General features: G+C 35.8%; 1 protein-coding gene across 1 annotated transcript in view; it reads right to left on the minus strand.

Moving 5' to 3' along the window:
• RNGTT (RNA guanylyltransferase and 5'-phosphatase) overlaps positions 1-27,163 on the minus strand; it is a 282,512-nt gene that overhangs the window by 234,645 nt on the left and 20,704 nt on the right. Inside the window, 4 exon segments of the mRNA XM_081829361.1 lie at positions 10,474-10,649; positions 11,907-12,016; positions 22,570-22,810; positions 24,123-24,198. Of these exon segments, the coding sequence (XP_081685487.1) occupies positions 10,474-10,649; positions 11,907-12,016; positions 22,570-22,810; positions 24,123-24,198 (603 nt within the window).

Genomic DNA, 27,163 nt, shown 5'->3' on the forward strand with positions numbered 1-27,163 from the left:
GTCCATATATACAGTGGAATATTACTCAGCCATCAGAAAGGATGAATACCCAACTTTTACATCAACATGGATGGGACTGGAGGAGATTATGCTAAGTGAAATAAGTCAAGCAGAGAAAGTCAATTATCATATGGTTTCACTTATTTGTGGAACATAAGGAATAGCATGGAGGACATTAGGAGAAGGAAGGGAAAAATGGGGGTGCGGGAACTGGAGGGAGAGATGAACCATGAGAGACTTTGGACTCTGAGAGACAAACAGGATTTTAGAGGGGAGGGGGGAGGGGGGATTGGTTAGCCCGGTGATGGGTATTAAGGAGGGTACGTACTGCATGGAGCACTGGGTGTTATACGAAAATAATGGATCGTGTATCACCACATCAAAAACTAATGATGTATTGTATGGTGACTTACATAATAAAATTTAAAAAATAAAAATAAAACAAATAAAAAGTATTTCATAAAATATACATATATATATTAGCATCTACTGTACATCAGGGTTATTGTAGAAGGCACTTCATATCAACATTTCACTACATACTTACAACCCCAAGACTATTATTTTTATTTAACATATGAGAAAACTAAGGCTCAAAATTTGCTTACTTTATGCAAGGTATGGAGTTACAAAGTTCAAACACCAAACTATAAATACCACCTGTCTTCCTCAAAAGCAATATACTCTTAAACACATGATGCTGCCTCTCTTTTTAGTTTATTTAGAGCTGCTAAGCTCAGTTTCACAGTAACTTCCAAAACTCATTTTGCCTAATTTTTCACCTAACTTTAAGTGTTAATGTTGGTTCTAATTTCCAAATATGTCACTGAACCTCTAAGACTTAAATATTACTTTTTAGATATGGAAGACTCAGACCTGTTATTCTGTATTATTATTTAAGTTTATAGAATACATTCATTAAAAAAATCAGTTATCCATCAACAGATGAATGGATAAAGATGTAGTATGTGTGTGTGTATACACACACACGCACACACACAATGGAATATTACTCAGCCATCAAAAAAATGAAATCTTACCATTTACAACAATGTGGATGGAACTAGAGGGTATTATGCTAAGTGAAATAAGTCACCAGAGAAAATAATTATCATATGATTTCACTCATATGTGGAATTTAAGAAACAAAACAGAAGATCATAGGGGAAGGGAGGGAAAGATAAAATAAGACAAAATCAGAGAGGGAGACAAACCATAAAAGCTTCAACTATAGGAAACAAACTGATGGTTGTTGGAGGGGAGATGGGTAACTTGGATGGGCATTAAGGAGGGCATGTGATGTAATGAGCACTGGGTGTTATGTGCAACTGATGAATCACTATATGCTAAATGAGTTTAAATAAAAAATAAATTTTTAAAATCAGTTATAAGAACACACATATCATTAAATCTAAAATAGCTCCAAAATATTTATACATTCATATTTTACTAGTCATATATCATATTCTATCAATTTTAATTTCATGGTTTTTTATTAATCACAAATTACTCATGTTCCTATTTCCACTAATCACATGCCCAACATGAAATTTCAGTATTTTTCTCAAAATGATTCTTAGGAAGGCCTGACACCTTCCTCCAACTGCCTTTGTACTTCTGCTTCTCTTAAAACTCACACAACGTGGGGTGCCTGGGTGCCTCAGTTGGTTAAGCTTCTGACTTCAGCTCAGGTCTGATCTCAAGGTCCTGGGATCAAGCCCCATGACAGGCTCCCTCCTCAGCGAGGAGCTTGCTTCTCCCTCTCCCTCTGTTCCTCCCCCATACTTGTGCACATGCACGCTCTCTCTCTCAAATAAATAGATTAAAAATCTTAAAAAAAACATCCAACAATGTATCAGTAGCATAAACTTTAGATCTTGATGCATTTAACATATCTAATAAAAAGACTGTATTTGTAATTTTGACAAAGCTACTAGAATAAAAAGGTTGAGATTAAAATAAGAGAAACATGCTAGGAGAGCAGGAAGGCAGTATCTCAGGAGTGGGCTCCTGGCACAGGTCTCCACGTTCTCCCAAAGCACAGAAAATGTATCTGAAGGAGCCTGAAGGGAGGAAGGGAGCACAAGAAACTGAAGGACGTTTAGTCATACCTCCTCAGAGGAAAATAACAGACTCTTCTCAAACAAGATGCTCCAGATAGCAAGAAATTATTTCCTTTAATATTTACCACAAGAAAAAGAAACAAACGGAGAAAAGGAATTTAAAAATTAAAACAGAAATATTGCTTTTTCTTTTTGCCTTGAAATTCACTATTTACTATAAACTTCACTGCACTAAGACTTGACCACATCCTGTTGAGAGTATCTGATATGTTCACCTTGAAAAAAAACAATTCAGTGTCCTTATACAATCAACAACTCTACCTTTTAGAGTTCAATTTTTCCTAAGTTACTAATAGGATGGCAAAGCATAGGTTTTTAAATGGATCCCTAAATTTTAGGTTATTATTCGCATGTTACAGATAAGGAGACTGAGGCTTAGTAATTAAAACAAAACAAAAAAAATCTTAATTCTAGAACAGGGTTATTTATTGTCATTATAACTCCTGGATTCCAACCTAACACATTCTCTTTCTCTCTTTCTCTCTCTCTCTCAATCATTCATACACGTACATATGCATGTGCCCTAATTTATTTCTTGCATCAACAAACCATCAGCAATTTTACAGCCAGTTAAACTTGCCGTGTGATTTTGCTAATGCTGTATGGATCCTTTGCAAATGCACAAAGGTTTGAAATTAGAGGTTTATTTAGTCAAATAAAAATGAATTAACAATTATTAAACACTATATGCCAGCACCATGGTAGATACTTTATATACATTATTTCACTTAATACTCAAAATAAGCCTATGGGGTAATTATTATTAATTTCATTGTACAGATGGGGAAACAAGACAAAAAAGGTTAAGAAATTCTGTCAACATTTCACACCAAGGAAACTGGAAGGGCATACTGAACACATTTTTGTGATCTTTCTGATCCCACCCTGCCTCAAAGAAATCCCTAAATTTGAACAGTAAAATCACCACTTCTTTAATAATTAAAGTTATAGGACATGACAAATCAAGCTAGCATGCCTCTTGCCCCTCCTCAGTCTAATCTCATTTTAATTTGACAAAAAAGTAATGTCCTTCTCTGTCTAGTCCACTATCCAGCAGAACAGAACTAAAACATGAGTCCTATGGGTAGTTTCAAATTTTTGAGTAGCCACAATAAAAAAGAAATAGGTAAAATTAATTTTTAAAATGTGCTATTTAGGGGCGCCTGGGTGGCTCAGTCGTTGAGCGTCTGCCTTCGGCTAAGGTCATGATCCCAGGGTCCTGGGATCGAGCCCCACATCAGGCTCCCTGCTCGGCGGGAAGCCTGCTTCTCCCTCTCCCATTCCCCCTGCTTGTTATCCCTCTCTCGCTGTGTCTCTCTTTCTGTCAAATAAATAAATAAAATCTTTAAAAAAAAAAATGTGCTATTTACTTCAAAACATTCAACATGTAATCAATGTTAGAAATTACTGATATATTCTACTATTTGTGAATTATGTGAATTCTGATGTGTATTTTACAATCACAGCACATCTCAATTCTGACCAGCCATGTTTCTACTGCTCAGTAGCCATGTGTGTAATGAAAAGCATAGATCTAGACCAAGAGTCAGCAAACTTCTTCAATAAAGGGCCTGATAATAAATATTTTAAGCTTTACAAACTACATATACAGTCTGTCACATGTTCTTTTTTAACCATTCTTCAAAAATGTAAAAACAGTTTACACAGCAACGTGATCATACTTAAATGCTACTGAACTGTACATTTAAAGATGTTAAAATGGTGAATTTTTAAAATATCAAATTACCATGTTGTAAACCTGAAATATACTACTGTATATCAATTATAATCCAATAAATAAATAGATAGATAATAAAAATCCGAAGGCGTTTGCACTGGGAGATAAAAATAAAACAGGTGAATTTTATGTTATATATATTAGATCACAGTAAAAAATGTTACATATATAAATGCCATTCTTAACTCATGACCCCTACAAAAACAAGCCATGGGCCAGATTTGGACTATAAGGATAGTCCAGCCCCTGCTCTAGACAAATCAACAGAACTACCTAACAAGAAAGAAAGTAGATAACTTGTGTGCACACATATATATTTCATGTGATAATATTACTGCCAATAATCCAGATTTAAAGCTCGTCTTTTAAGGATTATAAACAGTACAAAACATAGTGAAAACAGGAAAAATATCTAATATATACTATAAGTAGATTTTGAAATTAAAGAGACACACAAGCAGGTACCCCATGATAGAAAAGACTATCATACATATTGTTTGTAAACATGAAATAAGAGGAACCCGGGACGCCTGGGTGGCTCAGTCAGTTAAGTGTCTGCCTTCAGCTCAGGTCATGATCCTGGAGTCCTGGGATCGAGCCCCGCATCGGGCTGCTTGCTCAGCGGGGAGTCTGCTTCTCCCTCTGCCTGCCATTCCCCCTGCTTGTGCTCTCTCTCTCTGACAAATAAATAAATAAAATCTTCAAAAAAGAAAGAAGAAGAACCCATATATTTATTTGCTCCTCTACCTACATGGGCCACTAATATGTTTAATATTGGAAAACTGACAGTACATTTCATTTAGAGTATTCCACAATTTAAAAACCATTTCTATACATATTTTCTCATTTAGGCTTCAAATAAACCCTTTGAAGCAGAAAACATATACAGCTATTTAATAAAGGATGGCGAAGGGGCGCCTGGGTGGCTCAGTTAAGCATCCGACTCGGTTTCAGTTCAGGTCATGATCTCATGGTCATGGAATTGAGCCCCATGACAGGGTCCATGCTCAGCGGGGAATGTGCTTGAGATTCTCTCTCTCCCTCTGCCCCTCCCCCTGCTCGAACATTCTCTCTCTCTCTAATAAATAAAAAAAAAAAAATCTTTAAAAAAAAAGATGGCATATATTACTATCAACTATGCACCTTATTCAAGCAGTAAAGGATAAAGACAGATCTAAAACTAAGTCTTCCAACTTCTATCCCTGTGCTCTTTCTACTTCTCAGTACAGTTTTTCTAATACAACTTTCTTCCCTTCTCAATCCATTCAGTGAACCAAAAGATCAGGAAATATATTTAGAGAAAAAGTATAAAAAATGAAAACTGCAATCTACAGAAGCTACATATCTCTCAAGAGCATAAAACACTGCCAAAACTATTCATTCACTCATTCAAATCATTCACTAGCTACTAGTATAAGGTCTTGCTGATTACCACTGATATAAAGGTACAAAAGACAGACTTCTTTCCTGATATTGTGAAGCTTACAATATAGTAGGAGATACAGAATCAAAATAATTAGAAGGTAAAAAGTAACTTCTGATAATGAAAAGTGCTATAACAGAAATAGTGTGCTGTAATAGAAGGAGACATCTCATTTCTAAAAGTATGGTTTTACTGAAATGTAAGACATACAATTATTAAATATTCTATTAAACAAAATGATTTCACCTGTTTCTGAGACTACAGTGGTTTAGTGTTTAATCAATTGACCTATATAACTAATACAAATTTCTCACTGTTCTATTTTTAAGAAATTCTGTATTTCTATCTATATAATTTGGCTTTACAATTAGTAAATAGTCCCTAAAACATAGTCCCTATGTTTTAGAATCTGCAAGAGATTCCTGTCAAAACTGCCACTGTTGCCCCCAGGCCTTGGCCAGGCTAATCAAAATTCCTAGGCAATACCTTTTATTGGTAACTCTATCCAGGTCTCATATTACACTCAATTTCAGAGATCCTTTGATCTAAATACTGTTGCTAGATACAATAAATAAAGAGCCAATAAACCATGGAATACGGATAATAAAAAGAGGTCCCGCACTCTATCACAACATGGCTTTAAATAAAATGGAGTGGGGCACCTGGCTGGCTCAGTTGGTAAGCATAGACTTTTTTTTTTTAAGACTTATTCATTTATTTGAGAGAGAGAGAGCATGAGTGGGAGGGGTAAATGGAGAGGGAGAGAGAATCTCAAGCACAGAGCCAGAGAGGGGCTTGATCTCAGGACACCGAGTTCACAACCTCAGCAGAAACCAAGAGTCAGACACTTAACCAACTGCGCCATGTAGGCGCCCCGAGCATACGACTTTTAATCTCAAGGTCATGAGTTCAAGCTCCATGTTGGGTGTGAAGACTACCTAAAAAAATAAAAATAATAGGGGCGCCTGGGTGGCTCAGTCAGTTAAGTGTCTGCCTTCAGCTCAGGTCATGATCCCAGGGTCCTGGGATCAAGCCCCATGTCAGGCTAATGGCTCAGTGGGGTGTCTGCTTCTCCCTCTGTCCACACTCCGCCCCCCCCACCCACTCATGCTGTCACGCTAATAAATAAATATAATCTTTTAAAAATAAATTAATTAATTAAGGAGGGCATGTGACGTAATGAGCACTGGGTATTCATATACATATATATATATGAATCACAGACCTGTACCTCGAAACCAATAATACATTATATACTAATTAAAAATAATTTTAGGGGCGCCTGGGTGGCTCAGATGGTTAAGCGTCTGCCTTCGGCTCAGGTCATGATCCCAGGATGCTGGGATCGAGCCCCACATCAGGCTCCTGGCTCGGCAGGGAGCCTGCTTCTCCCTCTCCCTCTGTCTCTCCCCCTGCTCATGGTCTCTCTCTCTCTGTATCTCTGTGTCTCAAATGAATAAATAAAATCTTTAAAAAATAATAATAATTTCAAAAAATAAAAACAAATAAATAATAAGTAAATAAATAGAGTCTAGGGTTCATGGCTTTGAATCTGCTGTTCTAAGTCCATGGGCTCCTAGACCATTCTACAGCTCCCTGAGGCTCTTTTCACCCTATAAATCACAGAAAGTCCCTCTCACATGCTATTGGCCTTAAATCCTACTTTACAAAAGATTTTGCACTGGTCCAGAAAATTATCTCACATAAATGTTTTTCCTCACAGAATAAAGTATCCTAAGACAGAGCAGGTATTCAAATAAATACTTAAAAGGTCTCCTTTTGTTTTGGTGGAGCACGGTTTCATGAGAAATAAGATATTTCTATTATCAACTGAAACATCTTAGCTCAAATTACTGTAGCTAATCATTTAGAGATCTGATAGTACTGAGAAGAAATGAGGAAAGGGGTATACAAATGCAAAGGGAAAATAAACAAAAGTAGGATGGTGGAATACAAATGACAAATTTTACAGACTTTGTTATTTTGCCCAAGGTTTGCCATGATCACAGCCTAGATACTATGGAGAACACAAGGTAGAAAGTAAAAAATATCCAGAATATGAAACTCATTAGATCAAAACTATGCTTCACTCCCAAATCCTCAGGCCATTTATAGTATTAAGTCTGGAGATGGGTATCTTTGCTCCTCACCTTTTTCACTCCTCCACTCAGAGATAGGTAATAAACCTAAAACATTGTTACAATACTAAATATCTATTAATAAACCTTAAGACATTGTTACACAGCTATTATATATCGAGGCGCCTGGGTGACTCAGTCGGTTAAGTGTTCGACTCTCGATCTCAGCTCAGGTCTTGAACTCAGGGTCATGAGTTCAAGCCCTGCACTGAACTCCACACTGGGCATGGAGCCTACTTAAAAAAAAAAAAAAAAAAATACACAAACACATATACACACACACACACACCAACAACTTAACTTCTGCTAATTCTTACTACCGATAAAATAGATTCTAAACTTACTCTAATCTAAAAAATTAAATATAATTTTAACATTCTGAAAATAAGCAACAATGTTAATTTTTATTTATCCTTCAAAAATATACATTCATAAGGAGAAGGGCATGGAAGGGACACATTATCCAAACTGTCTATATCTTTAACTGTATCCATCCTTACAGAGTCATCCTTGTACAATGAATACTCCTAGAAGCACACAAGGCAAACCTAACTTTATCATTTTATGTCTCTATACTACTTAAAATTTTATCAAGTATTAATATTAATTATTTAGATTAGTTCATTTTTAAATTCAAATATGAAAAATTAAACATATATAAAACATACTTGTTATTCAACTCTTTGCACTCACTATACAAAGGATTACTATAACTGCTTTTTTTTTTTTAAGTAGGTTCCACACTCAGTGTGGAGCCCAATGCAGTGCTTGAACTCATGACCCTGAGATCAAGACTGAGCTGAAATCAAGAGTCAGATGCTCAACTGACTGAGCCAATATACTGGAGCCGAGGTGCCCCAATATAACTGCTTTATAACCAAAAGAATAAAATCAACACCACAATGATGGTAATGGTTACTTTTAGGTGATAAAATCACTCTTTAATTTTATTTTCTTCTTTTCGTTTATGTTATTTTCTGAACTTTGTTTCATTAACCTGTGTTACCTATGAAATACCCCCCCAAAAAAAGCTAGATAATGCTGTTGAAAGGAAAGATGATTTCCAACAAAGACAAATGAAAGAAAATATTTTTATATATTCCCTATTAAAAAAACAAAATGTAATTACTAAAAAGCATATCATATTGAAACAGTATCATTATATTCACCTAATATTAAAATCAAGTTCTATCTGCCCCACTCCATATCTTCATATGTATCTTTTAAGGTCACCACAAGCAAAATGCTGATGAAGATAACATAATACAAAAGGTATAATTGCCACTTTGACATTCAAAACCTCCTCATAAAAATTAAGTGCAACCTATATCATCTTCAAAATAGCATTTAAAAAACTAAAATGTGAAAATAGCTTCTCAAAGAAATATCTGCATTCCAATTTTTATTGCAGCATTATTCACAATAGCCAAGATTTGAAAACAACCTAAAAGACCATCAACAGATGAATAAAGAAGTGCTATATAAATACAATGGAATATTACTCAACCATGAGAAAGAAGGAAATTCTGCCATTTACAACAACACAGATGGAACTTGAGGACTTTATGCTAAGTGAAATAAGTCAGTCAGAGGAAGACAAATACTATATGATATCACTTACATATGGAATCTTAAAAAAAAAAACCAAACTGACAGAAACAGAGACTAGAACAGTGGTCACCAGGGGCTAAGAAGGTAGAGGAAATGGGGAGAAATTGGTCAAAGGGTACAAACTTCCAGTTACAAAACAAGTAAGTTCCAGGGATCTAAGGTACATCATAGTGATTATAGTAAATACCATACCATATACTTGAAAGTTGCCAAGACAACAGATCCTAAATATTCTCACCACAAAAAAGAAATGGTCATTATGTGAAGTGACGGTGGTATTAGCTAACAGTAATCATCTTGCAATATGTAAGTGTATCGAATCAACACGCTGTATACCTTAAACTTCCATAATGTTATATGTCAATTATATCTCAATAAAGCTGGGGAAAAAAACTAACTATATAAATGCTATATTAATTATTCTGAAACATTTTCATTATTATGAAAAAAATTAATAGGAAAAAACTAATATTAATATCTGTTAAAATAATTACTTCAACTATTAGAACATTTGCCAAATAAAAAAATACATATGGCAAAGCTATGAAAATATGATTACAAAAGAGAAAGAAAAAGTTAAATGTTGAGGAAATATTAAATTTATACTAATAAATATTTAAAAGTGTAGGAAGGAGCGCCTGGGTGGCTCAGTCGTTAAGCATCCGCCTTTGGCTCAGGTCATGATCCCAGGGTCCCGGGATCAAGCCCCACATCAGGCTCCCTGCTCAGCGGGAAGCCTGCTTCTCCCTCTCCCACTACCCCCTGCTTGTGATCCTTCTCTCGCTGTGTCTCTCTCTGTCAAATAAATAAATAAAATCTTCGGGAAAAAAAAAAAAAAAGTGTAGGAAAATGAAACCTGAAGCTAAGCTTTGTTGTAAGAATACAACACCCTTAAGAGTATATAAAATTACAACAAGTATTAGCAAAGATTAAGAGAAAAACTATTCAAAGGAACAAAATATTTGAAGGAACAAAATATCAGGGAGACTTGGTAATTTTTAGATTATAAACTAACAACACATCTGTTAGTTTCAGAAGTGCTCAACAACCACTAAACACAAGGTGGTGGGCAGCGGACATACCAAAAAGCACAATATTATCAAGAGAAAACACTTTCAAACTTAAATTTGGTACAGACTTATGTCAAACTAACAGAACTCTGGAGGGCACCCAGCTGGCTCAGTAGGTGGAGCATGCAACTCTTGATCTCAGGGTTGTGAGTTGGAGCCCCACATTGGCTGCAGAGATTACTGAAAAATAAAATCTTTAAAAAAAAACAAAACAAAAAGAAAAAAAAGAACTCTGAAACCAAAAATTTAGCAGAATGAGAGAAACTGAATTACATAACTAAGAATACTAGCAAAACAAAAATTACATGATATTTGAAACATGATTATTTTGCTGTTCAAGTCAGAAATTCACAGTCCCAAGAGTACAAACCTTGTCTAACAATGAAGAAGTATTCTTCAAGCATTAGAGTTATTTGTATAACTTTATTTAGAAGTCTAACTTACCGAGTACCATCTGCTTTCCAGCTTACTTTATATGGCTTCTGCTCCAAAAGTTTAATATTTTGCTTGTCCATGGAAACAGGCTGTGCTCCAGGGAATCCAGACCTTAAAGAAGAACATTTTATTACTATTATGGCTGGCATCCATACAAAGCAATACGTCTTAAACCAATCTCACATTAGTCACACATTTATCACAACATTCTCCCTATTATGAGATTAATGCCAACTGGAGTATCAGCATTCCCAAGAATGCTAACAAAACATTACCTATCATCTTCTAGACATTTCAGACTCAAGTTAACAAGTTTCTAATTGCCACTATATACTGTAACTATTGGAATTTTTAAATATTAATATTCATGATCTAATAGTAAAGTAGGTATGTTTACAAATCTTCTACTTCAGGAAGAAGTTTAAATCTTGCTTGCCTTAATTATCTTACATTATTCTGGACCCCATATTCCTCCATCACGACACTGCCAACTTGGCATAACTCTACAAGGTTGGCAAATTTCTGCCCAAAAGATGCCCAGAAGTGACAAAACAGGAGAAATATAGGTCAAGATTAAAGTACACTGGCATGGGCTTAGCACAACTCTAAAATGAGTATTACTTCATCATCATTTTCATCTTTTAGTTAAAATTATTTCTGGCTAACTGATCTGTATGTACCAGTCAAAACGTTCTTTATATTAGAAATTTTTAACAAGTATCAGTCCTGTTTCATCATGTTCTAGCTGTACTACAGTTTTCTGCCACCGACGGCAATGATCAACAGAAATGACCACACACCAAGACCTAAGTGCAGAAGATTAGAGCAGGGAACTCTCCTGAATCCCCTCCCATGAAATGTCTGATAAATATTTTCAAGTCACGGTAGGGGGCAAAACATAATTAAAGCTGATTCTCCTAGGTTTCAGAAAACTGGATTACAGAAAAACTGGAAAATGAGGTACAGTCAAGTCATCAAGTCTCACCTCTTCTCCCTTAGCAAAATGATATGGGCAACCCAAACATTAATCAGCAGCAGAATCAAACACACAAAACAAGTACTAGATAGTGACAAAAATAACTTTCTATTCCGTTAGGAAGACATGTTTGAGTCATTTAACTTTGACTCAGCTGTCTAGTAGTCTAATTTTTTGTTTTTTTGTTTTTGTTTTTTTCTAGTAGTCTTAATTTTGACTCAATTGTTGGTCTTGAAAAAAATCTGATAAAAAAACTCATTTAGTATCTTTTTAAGCACTCTAGGTAAATATTCAAACTTCAAGGAGCAAAGAAGCTAAGTCAATGTTTGCATTAATGTTAAATGTTGCACAGTACAAATAAGTTTTATTTAAAACTTGAAAATGTTTATTACCCTTCCCAGCCACAGAACTGATGACACTTCTGCTGTACCTCTCCTAACTTTGGTTGAGTTGTTACTTGAGTCACACCTTTAACAGTTACACCTTCCAGGAAAATAGCACCCTTAAGATAAAAGGAAAAGAAAAATATTTTGTTAGTGTTCAAAATCTATTTACAAAGACCAGACAGAGAGATAGATTTGCTTATTTTCACAAGTCTGCAAATATACAAAACAGAAATGGTCTGCTCCAGAAAGCTCTATAAACTCCCCCCCTGGGACTGTACACTTGCTTTCCTTAATCCATCATATGCTTTTCAATGTATATATATATAGCCCAATGTCTATATCATATTGTCAAAGCACTCCATGGACACTACTTATTAATAACCGCAATAATAACTTACCTACCATTTACTTAGAGCTGGGCAGAGGATCTGACATTCTACAAACATTTTCTCTAATCCTTGTAACAGCTCCGAAAAGATTATATTTATTTTACAAATAAGTAATTGAGACCATATGCAGTTTATTCAGGAGGTAAAAATAGAATCTGAACCCAGGTCTACACTCTACCATTTACTAATGATTCTAATTGGGGACCGAGAGAGCTGTACCACTGATGAAGTATGGATTTTAAAGAGATAAACCCACACAATATATACCTTTGTACACTAGAATAAGAGTATAACAGTAGAGGGGCGCCTGGGTGGCTCGGTCGTTAAGCGTCTGCCTTCAACTCAGGTCATGATCCCAGGGTCCTGGGATCAAGCCCCACGTCGGGCTCCCTGCTCTGCGGGAGGCCTGCTTCTCCCTCTCCCACTCCCCCTGCTTGTGTTCCCTCTCTCACTGTGTCTCTCTGTCAGATAAATAAATAAAATCTTAAAAAAAAAAAAGTATAACAGTAGACAAAATGGCTTAACTACAGTCATTGGATGTAACAAACACTATTACTCATCACTGAATTTTTAATCTAAATTTTTTAACTCAGAACTACATAAAGTGTTTTATTGTATTTCATAGCAAGCATATTTTTAAAATGTCACAGAAAAGTGAAGCAGATGGAGAATTTATATATCAAATAAATAAAGAACACTCCTGGAAATTTTAAAGACTAAAAATACAGTCTAGATTCATGCTACAATTACTTTCAGACCCATAAAAGGGCTGGCATCAGTCTCAAGAAAAATCCATAAAACAACTCTAGCTGTTAATGTAATTAAGGAATAAAAAATATGGTCTACAAGCTGCAATGATCAACCTTCTGGCAAAGATTTGGCAACTTGAGCCACTTGGGAAGGAAAAAAAAGAACACAGTATTTGGTCCACATACGTCCCTGTCAAATCTAGAAGAGTCCTGAGTCAATCCAGCAGACACTAGTTCTACTTTTTGCCCCTAATTCTGAATCACTTTTTACAGTTATATGTCATCAACTCTGTTTTCCTTAAATAAGCATACTTTAAAGACTTCATGAGCCAAAGGATTAAGGAGTACCATTCCTTTCGCATTACACCATCACCTCTTTTTACCAACCACCGAAATTTCTGCTTTAGAACCATCCAACCATTAAATATAATAACTAAAGAAAGAGAAAAAGAACCAGGTTCACAAGATATTGTTAGTGTATTTAGTAACTGAGATACTCAGATAACTGCAATATCCTTATAAAGTTATATCCTATATATACTAATTAAAAAGAGAAAGCATTCAGAGAGTTCAATATTCAGCATCTTTATTCTGAAGGTACTAATAGCATAGGATTTTTTTTTTTTTTAAGCTTTACAGGAAGAAGCTTCACTCATGAGCATGTGTTTCCTGAGGGAAGTTAAGAAATCAATGATAATTTTTGAAAAGCAAGGGCAACTAGCATAAATTATTCCTAAAAACATAAACACTACTTCTTTTTTTAACAAGTAATGAAAAGGACTAAAACATTGGAATATGATCAACATTCAACCAAGCACTTTCCCACAATATTACTATAGAAATATTTTAATAATTCTATGCAGCTGAACAAACTAAATATTTTTTTAATTTAACAGAATAAATATTGAGCCTCAGTACATATTTAACAATTATTAAGTGTGTTGATAAAAGATAACTCCAACTATCTAGCAAATGCCTCTCATCCATTTATATTTCTTCTTCCTTAATCTTTCCTCCAAAGCATCCATTTCTTTTTTACTTTATCTTCCCCTACTTTCTTCTGCAATAATTATTAAGTAAAAAATGGTAGAAATAAGCCCATTAAAAACAGTAAGCATGATGTACTTTATACACAAATACTACTTAGTAACTTTTTTTTAAAGATTTTATTTATTTATCTCAGAGAGAGCACAAGCAGGGGGAGTGGCAGTCGGAGGGAGAAGCACGTTCCCCACTGAGCAAGGAGCCCAAGGCGGGACTCGATCCCAGGACTCTGGGATCATGAACCTGAGCCAAAGGTAGACACTTAACCGACTGAGCCACCCAGGTGTCCCATCTATTTAGTAATTTTTCAACTTAATCTGCTGTTCACTGTCATTACAAGTTTCTTCTGACAAAAATATTTTATATTATTCAAAATTATATAGTAATTTCAAAAAGTATCACTAAATCTAAACAGCAATGTCTTAAGTCTGGAACTATTTTCAAATATACTATAATTGAGATTCAAAGTCACTGACATTTACTTCCACTTTTAACAAACTATCATTTCAGTTTGTGGGAATAAAGAAATATCAAAAGTGAAAAGAAGATAACGTACACTTAAGATGAAAGAAGTGTATTTCGCTAACAGAGTCTGCCAGGCTTAAAATAGAAATTCATATGGCTACCACAAAAAGGACAAAAGCAATCAGTGATCAGTTAGAGGGAAACTGAAAAAACTGTTACAGAAGATGGGAGCAAATTATATGTAAAAGGTGTATGTGTAAAGAGAATGAGTGAGCAAGTATGTATGCTATGTGTAACAAGGATATTTTAGTAATGAAGAAAATGCATTAACAGTTTTATTCAAAGAGATGATCCCAGACATTGATTCAAAGGAGGAAGCAACATAACTGTAAGTCATACTCCTCCAAATCAATAATAGCATGTGCTCAAAAGATGAACAAAGGTGTCAGGAATGTGAGGGCCAAGTACAGGACATGTGCAACTTTTAAAAACCCAAATGGAACTATCAGAATTCACTACAAGGAGTCCATCACTTCAAATCATAGTCATATCAATATGAGTCAGGGAAGGGGAACTCTAACAAAAATAAAGTCTCAAACCAAAGTAAGTTCAGTGTGGTGAGATGGAGCTACAAAAATTAGTCACTCTTGGACTGCCTCTGTTAACTATCTTCAACTCAGATGGAAATAACAGGAAAATGAAAGTTTTCCAACCATTAATTCGCCAAGTACTTATATCCATACTTCTCATGCCTGTCAACCATACTGTTGACATCACCCAAAATCAAGTCTCCAGTCATCTTTCCTCTCTGATGGTCCTATCCTCACTGCTTTAGAGCCCCTTCTCTTTGGTTCATCTTATCACCAATCACCTTCCCAAAGAGTTTCAATATAAACCCTGGAATCTTTTTCATAAATAACCTTCCCTATTACCTCAACCTTTTTCATGAATACCCACTAAGAGCTAACTCTCCACCAAGGAGACCACTTCTCTTGTAAGTAAAAGCTACTCATTCTCCCACTGCCCAAGTTCCATGGCGGGTAGTGTAAACCATTCTCCTATATCTTCACTTGCTCTCGTGGCCTCTTTCAAAAGTTCCTCTTCCATTTCCATTTAGACTAACTCCATTCAGCTGTATCACTCAACTGTGGTAGAGGAGACATCCACTGTGGTTGGTGGCACAACAGCTCTCATTAAGAGCCGCCCTCTCATCCACAAAGATGGGACCCTAACAACCATGTTATATGACATTACAAGATAACATCCCACTCAGCCAAAGTTGATGGGAGCATAAGCAAACCACTAACTCAGTCTGAACCGACCAGATTCTCTCTTCTGGTAACTTGGAATTAGGATTCAGAGAGTCTCTGCATGTGGCTAAAATTAAAACATGTAAGCTCAGAAGATACAGGATAGTTACAAGCTCCCAAGTAAACAAGGAATAACAAAGAGCCAGTCTTGAAAGACAAAGCTAGTGAGATCTATGACACAAAAGGAGAGAAAAAGAAATAGGAGAGAAAAGCAAAGATGAGAAAATAAGAACAAAGAGTAGAAACTAGGTTCTAAATAGCTTTCCAGGTCCAGGCTCCAGTCCCTTCCTCAGATCTGGCTATATTCCTGGGTTTGAGTCCTACTCATGCGCTCACAGTAATTTCCTATTATTTAAGCTAGTGTGAGTTAATTTCCGTTACTTGCAACCAGAGAGTCTAAAGTAGTAAAACACTCTATTCTTCACGTACTGACCTCTGGTCATTTCCCCACATTCATCAAAAACAGTATTTCCCACTGTGCTACCTTCTATCATTACATTGGTAACATCAACATCCATGAGGTAATCTGACACATCAAATGACTTAGGCTTCACAGTTCAGTAATCTGATTTTCAATGACTATCGCCTTTGCTTAACTTGAACAACCTGCCCCATGGCCATACCATCATCATTCCATGCTGCTCCACCTTTTGATTCATCAGTTCAACTCACACTGATTGAGTACCTACAACATTCTAAAGCCAACATGCCATTCTTTTACCCTAACTCTGCTCCCTGCTCAATTTTACCAAGACTAACAATTCCTTCACCCCTCTCTTTTCACAGGCTAACAGCCCCCATCCTGACCTTACTTCCTATTCAGCCTAGACTCTATGGTTGATTACTTCAATTATTCTTTGCCTGATATCCTCAGTACTCCTCAATCTTTTGTCCTTCAATCACGGCCATACTAAGTATACCCAACCTTGTATCAACCTACCATTAGTCTCCTCTACTCCCACACATATGCAGCTGAAATTCACTGATAAAGGTGATTCACCATGCCTAGACTATTCGTACAAACAATACAGCTTATGTTGAATAAATGCGTTCCTTCTGGGATTCTGGAAATTTTGGTACACACTATGCAGAGTGTGACCAGCCTTCAGTAAAAACTTGGGCACTAAGACTCTAAAGAGCTTCTCTAGGCAGGAACATCACACATGTTGCTGCATCTTCATTGCTACTGAGAGAATGTGCTCTGTACGACCCCTCATGAGAAGAAGAGAGCATAAGGAAGCCTACATACAGAATGCACCAGACTCCACTAGTCTTTTTCCCTTATGATCCAGCTGTATCACCTTAGTACATCGCTATAATAAATCTTGGCTGTGAGTACAACTATATGCTGAGTCCTAGTGAATCTCCAAAAGTGGGAGTGGTAGTGAGGGCCCCCAATTCTGTCCCTATTTTCTCACCTCCCATTAGCTTCTTAAAATCACTAATCTGACCTGGCCCTACTGCATTACATACAGAAAGTAATCCTTGTATGTGTCCCCTCTGTGACATTTCATACTGTTAAGTCATTCAAATGTATCACTACCTAACTCTATAAACTATTTTTCAAATTTCTTTTGTCCTTTTGTGCTGCATCCAGGAAGAATTTCCTAGCTAAATCTTCCAGCTTGATAATTTCGTCTACGGCTAACTTCATTCTGTTAGCCAACGCACCTAACTGAGTTCTTGGACTTCTTTATTATCATTTCCAAGATCTCTAATTGGTTATTTTTCATAATAGTCTGTCATTATTGTATGGCTTGATATCTTCTCTCATTTGCAAAGAAATATTCTGTTTGCTTTATATAAACTGTTTCCTCTGGTATTACCTAAAAAGAATGAAGTAGTTAAAAATGTACTAAGAAAAGATACCCAAGTTAAAAAATTTTTAAAAAGCTGCAGAAAAATACATTTACATTAAAAAGGGGTGGAGTGAGTATGGTCAAAATTGAATATATGTATGTAAATGCATAGAAAAATAAGTATCTAGAAGAATTGCCAAAAAGTAGAGAGCAGTTGGAGTGGGAGTGAAAAGACCTTCACTTTTTATGCCATATACTTCTAGATGTTTGTATTTTTATTTTATAAAGAAAACGATCTTTATGTCATTGTGTACACTTTTTTTTTGAAGATTTTATTTATTTATTTGACAGAGAGAGACAGCGAGAGAGAGAACACAAGCAGGGGGAGTGGGAGAGGGAGAAGCAGGCTTCCCGCTGAGCAGGGAGCCCGATACAGGGCTCGATCCCAGGACCCTGGGATCATGACCTGAGCCGAAGGCAGACGCTTAACAACTGAGCTACCCAGGAGCCCCATTTGTGTACACTTTTAAATAAGATAGGTAAATGGGAAGAAATTCTTCTAAGATGACAAAATGCCAGTAGTAAAACAAAAGTTGAAGAATTATAAGTTGTTTCTTGTGTTTTCAAATTTTCTTTAATGTAAGTATACTACTTTTATTTATAAGTAAAAAATATATTTAACAATTTTAGAATTTACGAGTTATGATTTGAAAAGAGGAAAAAAATACCTAACCACTTTGAAATCAAACCTACCTTCTTTCTCCAAAACAGAAGGAAAGATTTCTGCTTTTGGCAATGGCAGGCTAGCTTATTGAGATCAATTCTGCAGCCATGAGAAAAAGTTAGACAAAATGTTAAACGCACCTGTTTGAAGACACTGGAGAAGTAGAAAGGCAGTAAAGGCTTGAAGGGCCAAGAACTCAGAAAGAAAGGAACCCAGAGAGGTGAGCTACATATCTGGTATAGATTTTCCTCTACATGCACTGTTTCCAAAATGGTAGGTAAGAGGCTAAAAGGCTGAACACAGCTTTCTGCACTATCACAGGAATGGGGAAACAAAAACTGGAGTTTCAGTCCACTAAGGAGGAAGAGTCCTGTTTATTTCTCCAGGCTTTCAGTTAGGATCCCCAAAGCGCTACACTCTAGGAATTAAGTTGAACCAAAAAGAAACCAGCCCCCCAAAACTGAAGACTACTTTCTAAACAATTCAATCCTTTACTGAGTTAAGATGTCCTACTCTTAACCCTGCGTAGGAACAAAAGTAAATGTTCTCTGAAGGAAGAAAACATGATGCAGAGTCTCAAATTATTTCCACAATTTTTCATATATAATGTCTAAAAAGCAGAAATATGCAGGTGTGCCAAAAAGAAACAATTGACTAGAAATCAAAAGAACATGAGAAGAAAAACTAAAGATCCAGAAGAGATCCACATCAATTAGTTATCTGACACAGGCTTTAAAATAACTGGGATTCATAAATTCAAAAACCTAAATGACAAGATGAAGAATTCCAACAAAGAACTAAAAACTTTTTTAAAACTCAAATGAAAATTCCAAAAGTGAAATAACTGAAATTACATACCACGGATAAAGTTAACAGCAGCTCAGACAAAGCTGAAGTAGGATTAGTAAACTGGAAGACAGGTCAGAAGAAAATATCCACATTGAAAAATGAAAAAACAAAAAGGGCAGAAAATATAGAAAAGAAAATAAGAGACATTGGGGGGGTCTATTAGGTGAATCTCAGAAGAGAAAAAGAATGGATGTGAACCAGTATTTGAAGAGATAATGGCTGAGAATTTTCTATAACTAACAACAAATCCAACCATAGATTCAAGAATCACTATAAATAGAAAGCAGAATAAACACAAAGAAAACTCCAAGTAGAAACATCACAGTAAAATTGTTGAAAATCAAAAACAAAAAGAAATTAGCTTCAGAGAAGCAACTTCTTAATAGAAATGGATTACAGAATGATATATTTAACCCAAAATTCTATACCCAGAACATTCTTCAAAATGATGGCATGAAAAAGTGCCAACCCAAAATTCTATACCCAGAACATTCTTCAAAATGATGGCACGAAAAAAACATTTTTACACAAATACTGAGAGGATGTGTTGCAGCAGACCCACAATAAAGAAAATACTAAAGAGAACTCTTCAGTTAGAAGAAAAACTATCCAAATGGAACCATAAAAATACAAGAAAGAAAGAAGAGCACCAAAAAGGATAAATATATGGGTTTCTCTAATGAATATTTGCTGTATAAAATGATGGTGGTGATGATGATGATGATGAATGATGATGATGTCACCTTATGGGGTATAAAATACTTGTAGAATTAAAATACATAATAACAAAAAGGTAGGAAGAGGTAAATGTAACCAAAGGTTCTAAGATTCCTACATTGTTTAAAGTGGCAAAAGTACTAATATATACCAGATTTTAACAAGTCAAAGATACATACTAAAATCTTGAATAACCACTAAAAGAATAGTAAAAGAATGTATAACTAACAAGCAATGGCTTGGGGTGATATAAAAACAATTAAGCATAAAGAAGGCAAGAAAGGAAGATAAAAAGGAACATACCAGGGGTGGGGGAGTAAGACCATAAGTTTTAAATCTAATTATATCAGTAAAATAAATGCACATGGACCAAATAATCCAACAAGGCAAAAACTATTCACTGGATAAACAAAACCCAACAATGCAATGCCTATAATAGACATACCTTAAATAAAGGATAAATAAAGTCTGAAAGCAAAAGGATAGAAAAAAGATAATCCATACTAACATTATCCAAAAGAATGCTTGGGCAATTAATCATACTAACATCAGATATTTTTAATGCTAAAACTGAAGACATGGTTAAGATATAATAATCCTTTACACATATTTGTATAAACTAAATAATATCACCTCAAAATACGTAAATCAAAACTTGACAGAACTAGAAGGAGAAGTAGATAAATCCACAATCATAGTGGGGAATTTTTTGGGGGGGAGAGGGAAAGAGAGCATCCCAAGCAGGCCCACGCCCAGCACAGAGCACAACAAGGGGCTCTATCTCACAACCCTGAGATCATGACCTGAGCCAAAATCAAGAGTTGAACATTTAACCGAATGAGTCACCCAGATGCCACCATAGTAGGAAATTTTTAAAACACTCCTCTTAGTAACTGACGAAACAAAATAGGAGAAACTAGATCGGGAATTTTATTTTAAACGTCCTTTATTTTCCCTAAAGAAACATGGCCATCTTGGCTATGTTTCTCTTAATGCTGCTGAAGCTCATCTGCAACTATACAGATTTAATGGCACTTGATATTATAAAATAAATGTCATTTTTAAGACCCCTTCTGCTGGAGGCAGGGGGACTCTGCAAACTTTTACCACATTTTGCAAAATAGTAACTCTTTGCTTTAAACTCTTTTACACATTCAAATACTATATGGTAATGCAAAAACACATTTGCATATGCTCAGGGTTAATGTTATTCTTAAAAAATACAGTTGAATTTCCTTACAAAAATGATACTATAAGAAAGTAGTCATCTATGCTATGTTATGTAATGCTATTAGCCTTTCCTTAGAATGTGATTCTTATTTTTCTAGGTATGTGATTCAGTAATCAATGAATTAGACTAAGAGAGTAAGTTATTTTTTAAATTATTTCTATGTTTCAAAGCAATTAACACTTTTCAGTGGCCTCAAGTCTTGAAGTTTGAAATATGTAAATACATATTAAAATAATGTTTTTCAAGGGACTTTTTTTTAAAAAACCCAAATGACTATATCATTTGATTTACACAAAAACAAGGCATTTTCTTCCTTGCCTGTGAATCACTGCCTACTAATAAAAGTAGTCTTTACTGCTCAACTATGATATCCTACATTCCTTAATAATTAACTTCATTAACATTTAATTATCTCCACACTTTCCCTAACTTTTCCCTTTGGCCTATACCATATATTTGTGCATGTACAAGTACCATCAGTACTTTTCTTCCCAGCATCTCTCCTGTCCTCCCAAGAAGAGAATTCCTAATGGTTTTTGTTAGGCCTTTTAATGGGAGTTGTCCACAGAAGTAAGAAGATTAATGGGAATTGTCCATAGAAGAGTCTTCTCAGTTCAAACTTTACAGAAAATATGAAAATACCAACCATGGGAAGGAGCAGAATTTATATGTAGTGTTATTTTAACTATGTGACAATTTCTAAAGCATCAGTACAAAATTTCACTATGTAGTTGGAATCTCCCAATACTTTGCAAAGAGTTCTTTGGTTTACCTAAGAATCAAAAACAAAATGAGCTTTTTTTTTTTAAAGATTTTATTTATTTATTTGACAGACAGAAAGCAAGAGAGGGAACACAAGCAGGGGGAGTGGGAGAGGGAGAAGCAGGCTTCCCACAGGGCAGGGAGCCCGATGCGGGGCTCGATCCCAGGACCCTGGGATCATAACCCGAGCCAAAGGCAGACGCTTAATGACTGAGCCACCCAGGCACCCCAAAAAACAAAATGAGCTTATTAACAAGCTTTTCCCATAGAAAAAGGCAGACTCGTGGCTACCAAGAATCTTTAAAAACAGCCAGAATGAAATAACTTTAAAATCTAGCTAAACAAACACATAAATCTCAATAAGCTTGCAGGAGAGGGACTCCTGGGTGGCTCAGTTAAGCGTCTGCCTTCAGCTCAGGTCATGATCCCAGGGTCCTGGGATCAAGTCCCGCATCAGGCTCCTTGCTCAGTGAGGAGCCTGCTTCTCCCTCTCCCTCTGCTGCTCCCCCTGCTTGTGCTCTCTCTCTCTCTCTGACAAATAAATAAATAAAATCTTTAAAAAAAATAAAAAATAAAAAAAATAAGCTTGCAGGAGAAGAAAGTAAAGACTAGAATATTTTTGAACATTACCAGTTTTAACCGTTCTTTTCTCCTCTTGCCGAAGGAGGCACTTGAGCCAGGTTCTGATTCCTTTCTTCCATCCTCATCCTCATCTTCATCTTCATCATCCTCAAAACACCAATCTGGCAATAAAGGTGGGGGTGGTGCTTCCTCTATATCACCATAGCGACGAAAAAGTTCTTTCAAATAATCACCCTTATAAATTCCTGGTGGTCTGGCTTGAGCAAAAGTAGCAACTGCTGCTTCAATACTATGGAAAACAAACACCAGGGAATTTCCTCACTGCTCTTCATTTATGCAGATTTATCAAAACTCACTCATTCTATTTCAGGCACCAAATGAAGTATAATATAGGCTTATAAAATGGACAAATCATATTCCCCATGCCTAAGGCATTCAATCTATTAAAGGACAAATTCCTTCTGAAACAGCTTTAATATAAGGTACATTGATAATCCCTAAACCCTAGAGGTAAGCTGCAATGACTGTACAGAAGAGACCTGGGTAAAGTCAGTGAAAAGTTTAAATAAAGCCTTGAAGGTTGAGATCTGACTCTAGGGGAAATCAAAGAAATGTAAATGGCAATATGAATAAAAGTAAAAGCATGCTCGCTTTTACGAACTTTCAACAGACCCGGTAATAAGAGCAAAGGTCATCAGAGAGAGGCTAAAGCACAGGCTGACACAGGAGTCTGGGGTTACTGTCAAAAGCACCTCAAAGGCCAGAAAGGCAGAGCTAGAAGAGCATGCAGTACAGAACCAGAGGATGTGTGAACAGGGAAATACAGAATCATATGGGTACTTCAGCTGATTATATTCACAGAAGGACCTACTGTGTGAAAGGCTTTATAAACAAAAATAATGACCTTCAATCAGTAAACAAGAAAATTCAGGTAATAATATCCCATTCACTCAAGAATTTGAAGCGACAAAGGTTCTAATCTCTCAGGATCTAAAAAGGCACTTCAATAAAGACATGTTTGCTTGAATGGTTCACACAGAGTAACTGTCCCAAAAATACCTCCTCCATATACCATTACAAGTTTTTCCTACTATTCAACAGCTATAAAAAAAAAAAAGTATCATTAAAAATGAAAAGAACAAGGAGCATCTGGCTGGTTTAGTCAGTACAGCATGCAACTGGACCTCAGGGTCATAAGTTTGAGCCCCACGTTGGGCATGAGCTAGCTTACTTAGAAAAAGAAAAGAAAAGAAAAAAGAACAACAACAACAGTAACTTCCAAAGGTGAATACAACAACAACAACAAAAATATTGAGTAAACTAGTCTCTGATAATTCTGGAATATGTAAAAAAAAATCTGGAAAAGAAAATACGTAGTATATGAAAATCTATAAACATTCAACTAAAGTGCTACTTAGTACAAAACACCAGGTAATAAATGATATTCTAAGATTAATCAAGTCTAAAATGAAAACCACTTTAAATATTACTAATCAGGACTTCACCAAAAATTTGGCAATATAAAATGCTAAAACTAAAAAAAATCAATAAAATTCATTATCAATTACTAATCTTCTTCCATTATAACAAGAAACAAATACCTCCAATCCATTTTCTCCACCAAAAAGGCACATATGAGGAAACCAGTGCGATTGAAACCATGGGTACAATGAACACCTAGAAAATAAAGCAGCTTTGGTTTAAAATTAATACATTACTTCAGAAGCCACATTTTACTTTAAAATTCCAACCTGCAATCAAAACATTTTAATGATTTTATAAAATAACTACATTTTTAAAAACTTGGCCCCCTCTTGTAACTATTAGTAACTTGTCAGTTTAAGTTCTTAGAATCTAATTTATCTCACTAGCAAGAAGTTTAGTATATACTGGTTACAAATCACCTCTAAGGTCTAAAGATTTCTCTTAAAACTAAAGGATTCCAAGCACTTTAGGGGTGCCTGGGTGGCTCAGTCAGTTAAGCGTCTGCCTTCAGCTCAGATCACAATCCTAGGGTCCTGGGATTGAGCCCCACATTGGGCTCCCTGCTCAGTGGGGAGTCTGCTTCTCCCTTTCCCTCTGTGCACACTCTCTCGCGCTCTCTCTCTCTCAAATAAGTAAAAAAATCTTAAAAAAAAAAAAAAAGGAATCCAAGCACTTTAAATAAGAAGGTATGTTTATCGAACACACAACTCTAAAAGATGGACACACACACACACAACACATGACTGGATCTAGAATATAACTGATGGATATATAGTACAATAAAAATAAAACTACTTCGAAGTTCTCTTAGAAACCAACTGACAATATCTTTACATTAACTTATAACATTTAAAATAAACTTTCAGGGGACACCTGGAAGGCACAGTCGGTTAAGCATCGGACTCTTGGTTTTGGCTCAGGTCACGATCTCATGGTCCTGAGATCAAACTCCACATCCAGCTCTGTGCTATGTGTGGAGGCTGCCTAAGACATTCTCTCCCTCTCCCTCAGCCCCTCCCTGCCACATACTCTCTCTCTTTCTCAAATAAATAAATCTTTTTTTAAAAAAAGTAAAACTTTCAGGAAAAAAACCTGAAAAAATAATTTTTTCTTAAACCTTTTTTCCATACATATTCAAGATTAGTGTGGTCCTACCTCTATATTCTGAAGAGCTGCAAATGAGTTTCATAAGTTCCAAAAATGACTGCACTTTGAAAAAGTAATTAAAACAGTTTGGTTGACATTACTAACATGACAGCATTACTTAAGTCACTCTCCTGCAAAACTCAAAAATGAAGCTTTTCCTGTTATCTCTGTTTAATGGAAAGATATCCTGCCACTTAAGACTAATAGTCTTATTTTAACAAACTACTCTTCTCTTTATATATAAAGCATCCTAATAGAGGGCAACCAAAATCAAATATATAAATAAACTAAGAGTTAGAATTACAAAACTTCTAGAAGACAATATGGGAGAAAATCTTTGTAACCTTAGTGTAAGAAAAAGACTTCTTAGATAAAACATAAAAGGAAACATTGATAAATTGGGCTACTTCACAATGGTAAATGTTTGCTCTTTGAAAGATGTCTTTTTTTTTTAAAGATTTTATTTATTTATTTGACAGAGAGAGACACAGGGAGAGAGAGAACACAAGCAGGGGGAGTGGGAGAGGGAGAAGCAGGCTTCCCGCCGAGCAGGGAGCCCAATGCGGGGCTCAGTCCCAGAACCCTGGGATCATGACCTGAGCCGAAGGCAGCCACTTAACAACTGAGCCACCCAGGTGCCCCAAAAGACGTCTTTAAGAAAATAAAAACACAAGGGGACACCTGGGTGGCTCAGTCGGTTAAGTGTCCCGACTCTCAATTTCGGGTCAGGGCATGTTCTCAGGGTCCCGAAATCGAGCCCCACATCAGACTGCATGCTGGCGTGGAGCCTGCTTAAGATTCTCTCTCTCCCTCTCCCTCTGCCCCTCCCCCAATCTCTCTTCCTCTAAAAAGAAAAAAAGAACACTACCACATAATATATTCTCATTACATATATCTGATAAAGGTCTTGTATCCAGAATATATAAACAACTCTTACAACTCAATAATAAAACAAACACCCTAATATTTTTTAAACTGGGCAAAAGATTTAAAAAGACAGTTTACAAAAGAATATGTGCAAATGGTCAAGAAGTACATGAAAAGACAGTTGACATCATTATCATGAAAATGCAAACTAAAATCATAATGCAATCCTCTACACACTAAAATAGCTAAAATCAAAAAGACTGACAATATCAAATATAAGTGAGGATGTAGAGGAATTGAAACCCTCATGCACTGCTGGTAGAAAAATAAAACAACATAACCACTTTGGAAAACAGTTTGGCAATTTCTTAAAAAGTTAAACATACACCTACATCAAATGACCCAGACATTTTTTTTTTTTTTTTAAGATTTTCTTTCTTTCTTTGACAGAGAGAGAGAGAACACAAACAGGGGGAGTGGGAGAGGGAGAAGCAGGCTTCCCACTGAGCAGGCAGCCCGATGCAGGGTTTCGATCCCAGACCACGGGATCATGACCTGAGCCAAAGGCAGATGCTTAATGGCTGAGCCACCCAGGGGCCTCATGACCCAGACACTCTAATCCTAGTTAGTTACCCAAGAAAAATAAAATATATGTGCAAAGACATAAATAAAGATTAATATCCACAGCAACTTTATTTATAATGGCCAAAAACTGCAAACACCCCAAAAGTCAATCATCAGGTGAAGGGATAAACGTGTGGTATATCCATTCAATAACTACTTATCAGCCATAAAAATGAATCACTAATAAATACAATGAGGATGATTTCAAAACCTATGTGAAAGAAGCAGAAAAGAAAAAACAAAAACAAAAGTCCATATATATAAATTTCATTTACATGAAGTCTGTAATATGCAAAAATTTGTATGGAACCATGAAAGGCCCTGAATAGCCAAAGCAATCTTGAGGAAAAATAACAAAACTGGAGGTATCACACTTCCTGATTTCAAATTATACTACAAAACTGTAGTGATTAATGGTACTGCCATAAAGATAGACATATAGGCCAATGGAATAGAATAGGGAACCCAGAATTAAACTCCTGCATATACGGTCAACTAATATTCAATAAGGGAACCCAGA

Source organism: Leptonychotes weddellii, chromosome 8 (assembly GCF_054177405.1).
Source record: "Leptonychotes weddellii isolate Sample4059 chromosome 8, ASM5417740v2, whole genome shotgun sequence".
NCBI classification, from domain to species: domain Eukaryota; kingdom Metazoa; phylum Chordata; class Mammalia; order Carnivora; family Phocidae; genus Leptonychotes; species Leptonychotes weddellii.